Genomic DNA, 8,416 nt, shown 5'->3' with positions numbered 1-8,416 from the left:
ATATTTAATTTTTTTTTAAATGCCAAAATACCTTCTTTCTTTTTTTTTCTTTTCTGCGAAAAAGCCAACAGACGTGAAAACCTATCAAATGCCAAATACCCATGGAAACCTTTAAGCTTATATTAATCCATCACTATCTTTACATTTCACAACTTTTTAAAGTTGTGTTTTTATTTTGGGATCCTATGAATTTTTATTTCCTATGTTTGTTATAATATTTTGGGAAAGCACTTTTAAATGTGACATCCAGACGACAAACTATTTCTTTGTAGAAGCGCTTATATCATAAGTGCTACTGGCATAAACGCTACTGACATAATCATTTCGAGAAGAAGCACTCCCAAACAAGCCCTTAGAATCAGACGTGGGCTAGAAGATAGCATCTTGTCATGGCAGAAAATAAACGCTTGATATAGCAAAACGTCCGTCAACTTGTAAATCACCACCGTATATTACTCCCATCTTCATAGATATCAGAAATTTAGGGTAGTGTTTGGTATCCTATTCAAATAGGAAACTCAAAAATGAATACCATTAATTTTCAGCTATAAATCAAATATTATCCTATTTAAAAATAAAGTTAATAATACACACTTTATGTGACAGAATCTGGGCTGATGCTGCAACCAAAATTTTTAAGTCTACATGATCCAGAAATGAAACAGATTACGCTTATATGGACAGAATTTTTATCTGTGCCAAAACTCTTGGATATGGAGCACGTGAATCAAGAAGGAGAGAGCCCTAGCCAGATTCATCTGAATCTGAAGCATCAACCATCTTTTCCAAGGAATCCATATCCCCAGATTCAGAGATCGCATGTATCCGTAATTTGTCTGCATCTTCACTGGACATAAGAGAAAAGAAGAAGAAGAATTAACCAAGAGCACCGAAAACATTGATCTTAAAGTTTCGTTCTGATCACAATGGCTTGGTCATTTCTTTTTCCTCATTCTTTTACAAAAATTAAATAAGAGCTGAAAATTAGGATAGAGGCCTACTCAGTAACACCAAATATTTCTTTGACAATTAAGGAGCTATCCCTCGAACAGAACTCTGGCAGCTGCCAAAATTTTCCGTGAAGATTATTAACATATTAAAGGTAAATGATTCACAAAATAACCAAGATAATAACCAAGATGAAACAAGGCAAGAACTAATCATAAAATGACAAAAATAATCAATGAAATTTTAGTGATGATATGCAGATTTCTCAACCCAAAAAAAAAAAAAGGGAAAAAAAAATAGGAAAAGCTGTTCTATACACTTGCGTAAAAACTCAGAATCTTTGAGGTTATGGTACCAAAATGACATCCATTTGTTGAAGTTGGCTCACCATAGATGCGGAGGAGAAGGGAAACCAAAAGGGCTGCAAGGGAGCAGCGGGACAAGGAGAAGAAATTGCAAGGAGGAGCAGCAATAGAGTAGGCGACCGGTTGGTGTGGCCACACGACTGGTCGTTTTCGTCCAGGGAGCTCCAGTTTTGGCCTTGGCGTCTCTGTTATTTTGGAGTTTTCTAGTCTAATTTAATAAGGTTTTATAGTTTCTTATTCCCAGTTAACTTGTAGCTAAAGTCTTATGCATTATAAATAGGACTTTTAGGGCTAGGTTAGTTTTGAAGCGAGACATGAGAATTCAAGAGGGAATTCTAGGATGTTTACAAGGGCATCAAGGGTTTTAACAAGGATGGGAGAAAAGAGAGCTAGAGTTCTTGTGAGAGCTAAGGGGGTTCAAGTTGTAACCAAAGTTGTTCTTACATACTAGTGAATTTTTTGGGTGGATCACCCAGAGAACGTAGGCACAAGGCCGAACCTCTATAAATCTTTGTGTTCTTGTGTGTTTGCTTGAGTCTCTTCGTGGTGTGTGTGTGTGTGTTTTATTCTAAAGGGGTTTGTGTGTGTGCCGTCGCATATTCCATCAACAACAAGGTCTTGGAGTATTTTCGCACAACACTATTTTCGTGCTCACAATTCATAAACTTAACCACCTCAGTACAAAAATGTTTTGGGGACCCAATTAGATAATTTAAACAATGGGGTTCAGACCGTAACCCTCACATGTGTAGCAAACATGTTTGACCATTCCCAGCAAAAATGAATTCGCGGCAGGAAAAAATTCTAGCATCCAGCGGGTACATACTGAGACCGCCCTCATCACAACAAACTGATCATGCGACCAGCATGTGAAATGGGGAAGGTGAGAAGGTTATTTTGCATAGAAGAATTTCTCCAGCATAGCACAACTGGTAAGAACTTGTTTGGGAACTTAAATAAAATAAGTGAAATATTTTTTCTTATCATGCGGTAGTTTTTGACCATGTCTAACTGAACAAAATAATTGGAAAAATTACCACAAAATGGGAATATGTGTATCGTGTGACTTTATGCGAGAAGAATAGAATTTTAATGACAAAAAAAAAAAAAAAAAAAAAAAGAGGGTGAGGAAAACTGAAACATACAAGGAGTTGATCAGAGTCATTTTTTTAACTCTTCAGTCCCTTACCTCTGACAGATAGAAAACCTTTCCAAAAAGGGCTTGAACAGCTAGTTTTCTCTTGAAACCCCTTTCAGTGTAGCCTGAAATATCCATTACAACTGGGCCTGGAAGTCGCAAACAAGTAGTCAGCATCTGATAGCACAGTTTTGGAAAGCACTTTTCTAACTTCTCAATGATATAAGTTCGTTAAATGGTAAAGCAACCAATTAGTATAGCAGAAAGAGTGCTCATTCTAAACGCACTAGAAGCATCCATCTTTTGTAACTCACATGTTTAATGAAAAGGGGGTATCAAAAGATTAGTGTAGAAGAAAGAGTGCACATTCTAAGCGTACTAACTCACATGTAGGAGGAAGCGGTATGGTCCTCAGCATATTATTTAATTTTCCATGGAAAATGAAATGTTTTGTAATTAGACCATACAAGTAATGAGAGCAGTTGTTTGATGAGTTAGTTACCTTTGTCTCGTACAATTCTTCTTGAAATTTCATTCAGAATTTCAGCAACCTGAGAGTCATCGAACATGGAAGCTTTTCTGAGCTGAATTAAGTTGGAAACCACGTCTGGGTTGAACGGTTTTTCATTCAAAGTATAGCGAATGTACTTTCGCAAAATATCCTCCATGCCAAAACCAGTCTGAAAAATTGATTACCAGCTGTTAACAAGCTCAAAATGGGAAAAGTTTACATGCACGCACACACAACACAAATGAAATTGTTAGAAGGAGACAGTAATCATTGAATAGTTTGGAGACAATTTATAAATGTAAGAAGAGCCATATAGCTGCACTGATAAGGTTGCTCCAGGAAAACCAATCCAATTGAACAAACTAATGATTTTGAAAACGACCCCATGTCAACAATAAGCCAACAAACAGCTACTTGGTTCAGCAGAGTTGACAATAGTGTAAACATGATAAGGCAAATTATGACATTAATGGTGTAGAGTACTAGTAATTTTTACAAATTACAATCCCATGAAGAGACCAGCATCTGAATTGGTCATGTATAAGTAGAAATGTCACCTTCTGCACAAGTTGGTTCAAAGCATCAGGTTTGGGTTGATCTGCGCCACTTTGAAACAAGTCGTCTATCGATTTACATAGCATAGCATTTTTATTGACCTGTTACAAGACAATTAATAAAGTCAAGCGAAACTAAATACTATTAGTTCCCAAACCATAAACCCTAAACCAAATTAAGGGAAAAGAAATAGGAAGAAGAAGAATAGGGGGAAGAGAGAGAGGAGCAGACCAGTCTCTTGCGTTTTTGTCGAGGGGAAGAAAACTTTTTAACGGTCTTGACAAAGGCAACGACGAAAGTGAGACCGGCATAGGCCAGAGGAAGAGCCAGAATCCAAGGGAGAGAGCTGGTGCCCACTCTGGGTCCAGGAATGGCCTGTGATACGGAGCCCGTGAACTCCACGAGGTCCAAGGCTTTCTCCTGAATCCATGGCAGATCCTCTTCCACCTCTTCAACTGCTTCTTCTTCTTTACTGGTTTTGTTAACACTGGAATTCGAACCCGAATTACTCTTCGCCGCCGCTGATAGAACGCATAAGGGTCTGCGTGCTCTCAGTGTCAGACTGAGAGGTCTGAACGTAATTGTGACACGACGAGTATTATAAGAAGGAAATACGAATGGGGAACTCTTTGAGGGGCCGCGGGGAAGAAGCACTTGCAGTTGGGAAGAAAAGCAAGTCGCGGAAGCGAAAGCCATGAGCCACTCTTCTCCTCACTTCGCTTATTCAATTATGCTGCCCACAACCCTTATTATTTCGGAAAATTATAATTTTAAAGTGATTTTTCATATTGGTAGTTTTTATTTTTACAATGCAAAACCACTGTAAACCGTCTCTTTTTTTTTGTTTTTTTTTGGCAACTATTACAAAGAGAGGCTGAAAATAGTTGGGGTCACATGTTTCAAAAAAAAAAACTAAACACAAACATCCCGGAAACAAAAAAACCAACGACTAAGCAAAATTTTATATCCAAACTTTGAATGGGTAGTTTAGTAAATACTCAATAAAATAAAAAATAATACTAAAAAGTAACCCACAAAAACCGGCCCTTTTCAAGATAAAAAAAAATTCAAATAAAAAAGCAACCCCACAAAACTCACCCCCGTTGTAGGAAAGTGATGCAGCACGAAGTGTAAACTACAAAAAAAAAAATATGTGTGTACCTTGAATCCACAAAGAGAGAGAGACACTCTCAAAGAGAGATTTTAGTTTATATTGAAGTTGAAAATTAGAATATGCACGAACGGTAGATGATGCACAAGCCACAAGCCACCCTTAATATAGCTATAGATGATGCACGAATGGTAGGAAAGTGCATACATGAATTAGACTATTCATGAATAGTTATTAATGAAATATATGAATCTAACATAAAACATGTGTTCAATTTATTTATTAAGTAAATGAACCTAGAGTAACTGTTCATTGAACCTTGCTCTTGATTATGATGCCTCATCATATTCCCGTGCTTGAAGAAAACTCAACCCTGCGTTTAAATATAATATGTTCAACGAGTATAGCCGACCGGTTATACTTGGGTTTTGTTTTTTATTTTTTAATAAATTGTATAGTTGAGCGAAAAAACTCAAAAATGGACAATAGAGACTCAGGTAATGGCCTACGTGTAATGGATAATGCTCTAAACAACTCTTACAGATGGACAAAAAAAATTATTAAAAATAAAAACAATATTTAAAGAGTATAGCCGGCCGGCTATACTTGGGTTTTTTTTATAACTTTTTTAATAAATGGTATAGTCGGGCGGCTATACCGTTTAATTATAATATTGAGTATAGCCTGCGGATGTACTGTTTAAATATAATATATTCAAAGAGTATAGCCGCGCAGCTATACTATTTGTTTATATTAAAAAGCTCGTATAGCGATTAGGCGCCACATGTCGAACGACTATACTATTTTAGAAAAAATCATATTATAGCCAAATGGCGATACTGTTTAAATACATTATATTCAAACGGTATAGCAGCACAGCTATATTATGTAATTAAAAAAAATTAAGGAAAAAAACCCTCCTACTTGTATTTGTTTATATTTTATAGATATTAATTTACTAGTTTCAACATATCCAAAGCAAATATTAAGTGGCCACTATATACTATTTTAATATAAGTTTTTAAAGTTTTTAAATATGTATTATTTTTATTTAAGAATATGTGAGAATTATTCGTATAATATGTGAATTTTATGTGACTTATTGAAAATTTTGTTAAAAATAAGTGTATTAAACATGAGAAATACATACGTACAATAGAGTATTAAACGTGGGAATGCTAAATTCTCTATATGGGTAAAAACTCTGGGAAAGTATAAAATTAAAAGGGGACAATAGACAGATACTCTGGTAATAGCCTAATAGTAATGGATTCTAAACTATTCTTATCAATAAACGAAAATAGGGGATAAAATTTAAATGAAAAAAGATCCAAATATATATAACGCGTATAGCCAATTGGCTATACTATTTATTTAAAAAAATTAAAACAAAAAAAACAAGTAAAGCCGGGCGCTATACTATTTTTTTTAAAAAAAAATTGGAAAAAAATTCGAGTACCGCCGCCCGGCTATACTATTTATTAGCACCTAGTTGCCTACGTGTCAAAAACGGTATAGCCGCGCGGCTATACTATTTCTTACAAATATTATTCACACTGCGTATAGCCGCGCGGCTATACGATTTTTAAAAAAAATAAAAACCAAGTATGGCCGCTCGGCTATACAAATTTTTTGTTTGAAAAAGACGGCTCCATAGCGATTAGGTGCCACGTGTCAAAAAAATTATTTCGGCTGTACTAAGAAAAAGGAAGCTTAGTAAATTTGCCTTTTAAACAGGACTGACAAACAACAGAATCAGTAGAATTAGTTGAGGAGAAACCAGACTTCTCCAAGGCAAGTTGAACCATGGAATTGGTGGAGTGCCACAAAGTGGAAGTATTACTTTTTGTCCAAGAAATGCAGTTGCTGAAGAAACAGAAGAAGATGAGGAAGGAGAAATGGATTATGGTAGTGGATACAAGCCATTATTGCTCAGGCCTCAGAAAAAAACCCTCCCTGTGATTTTGTCATGTATACATAAAGATAGCTCATCAAATATACATAAAGATATGAGAACTGGTATAAGGAGAAGCAACAGACAAATTATTCATATCAGCAATCATGTGTGGTTTGTTGCACCATAATCAGCAATCCAAAAATCTTGAGGAGAATTAGCCTCAACAGTCATAGCACTGATGGGAGAAACATTTGAGGATGATGGATAACCACTATTTCTGTAAAAACAAGTGACAGCAGTATGATTTGTCTTCCAACAGATTTGGCAGCGTGCAATCAGTCTGAGGAGAAGTGGAACCCATATGCGTAGCAGCGATAGCAGACATAAAAGGAATCTGTCGAAAAGTCTCTTCAATTGTAGCCTCCTCAGCCTTGAGCTGGGACCGAAACTCCTTCAAAGAAATGACATTTTCACGGCCTCTAATTATAGCTTTAATATTATAATCAGAGGGTAAGCCTTTCAGAGCAAGACTAACAACATCTTCATCAGAAATAAGAACACCAACTGCAGACAATTGATCCCTCGAATCCTTGATTTTCTGAAGATATTGATCAATAGACTCAAGACCCTTCTTCATATTCTGAAGATCAGTCTTCATCTGAAAAATACTGGTCCGAGTAACATTAGCATCCTTGAGATTCATCCACATGTCTTGAGATGTCTGACTACCAATGACACAAGAAATAGCAGAGGGAGATAAAGTAACAGTGATTAAGGTCATCAAAGCAATTAAATATATTATATTTAAAGGGTATAGCCGCGCGGCTATATTATTTATTAGAAAACAATTAAATAAATAAAAAACTCACAATATATCACATTATTCCTAAGGTCCACTTCACTTTCATTCAAAACCCAGAACGGCTCCCTCAGACTACTATACCCATAAATCTTTATTTGAATTGTTGTTCTTGTTTGCAAAGAGATTGCAAAATAACCATTTTTTATTTTTGTTCCAACAAATAAGAAATAATCTTAGAGTATTCTATTTGGCAAAAATTTGGCAAGAATTTGGTAAGTTAGAACTGAAAAAGTTCGGTCACTATATAATATTTTTATTTAAAATTTTAAAATATATATTATTTGTATTCAATAATATGTGAGAATAATGTGTATAATATGTGAATTTTATGTGTATCATTAACAATTTTGTAAAAAAGATGTGTATTAAACATGAAAATATGTACATAAAAGTACAATATTGTACATTTGCTTTTTTATAAAACGTGTATTTTACCTAGTCTTTAAGATATGTACAAAAAATACAAAGTATTATTAAAAAATACATACGTACATGTATAATACGAGTATTAAACTAGAAAATGTTAAATTCTTTATAGGCGTAAAAACTCAAAAGGGGACAATAGAGACTCGGATAATGGCCAAATAATGGATAATTCTCCAAACTAGTCTTATCGATAAACAGAAAATATATATATATATATATAATAGGTATTTAAAGCGTGTAGCCGGGCGGCTATACTTGGGTTTACTTTTATTGTATAAGTCGTGTAGCGGTACGGATATAGTGTTAAAATATAATATTTTCGAAGCGTATAGCCGACCGGCTGTACTGTTGAAATATAATATGTTCCACGGGTATAGCCGCGCGGCTATACGTGGGTTTTTTTATTTTTTAAATTAATAGTATAGCCGTGCGGCTATTTCAATATGCTAATTCAAAGAGTATAGCCGCGCGGCCATACTAAAGTGACTGTTCATTAATCCTTGCTCTTGACTATGATGCCTCATCAGAAAGGTGCAGTTCCTTTCAGTTTCTCCACATTTCGTTTCTTCTTCCATTGCTATTATATTTAGAGAGAGAGAGAGA

The 8,416-nt window shown here is 35.2% G+C and overlaps 1 protein-coding gene across 1 annotated transcript; it reads right to left on the bottom strand.

The window, feature by feature from the left end:
• Nucleotides 493-4,276, bottom strand: LOC18790098. Its single transcript, XM_007222500.2, has 6 exons — nt 3,749-4,276; nt 3,520-3,618; nt 2,954-3,131; nt 2,503-2,600; nt 1,002-1,063; nt 493-847 (listed from the first exon to the last, which is right to left on the bottom strand). The coding sequence occupies exons 1-6, from the start codon at nt 4,211-4,213 to the stop codon at nt 745-747; spliced, it is 1,005 nt and encodes a 334-aa protein (XP_007222562.1). The 5' UTR covers nt 4,214-4,276; the 3' UTR covers nt 493-744.

Source organism: Prunus persica, chromosome G1 (genome assembly GCF_000346465.2).
Source record: "Prunus persica cultivar Lovell chromosome G1, Prunus_persica_NCBIv2, whole genome shotgun sequence".
Classification (NCBI taxonomy): domain Eukaryota; kingdom Viridiplantae; phylum Streptophyta; class Magnoliopsida; order Rosales; family Rosaceae; genus Prunus; species Prunus persica.
The sequence above is the reverse complement of the archived record's forward strand: the minus strand, read 5'-3'. Positions and strand labels throughout refer to the sequence as shown.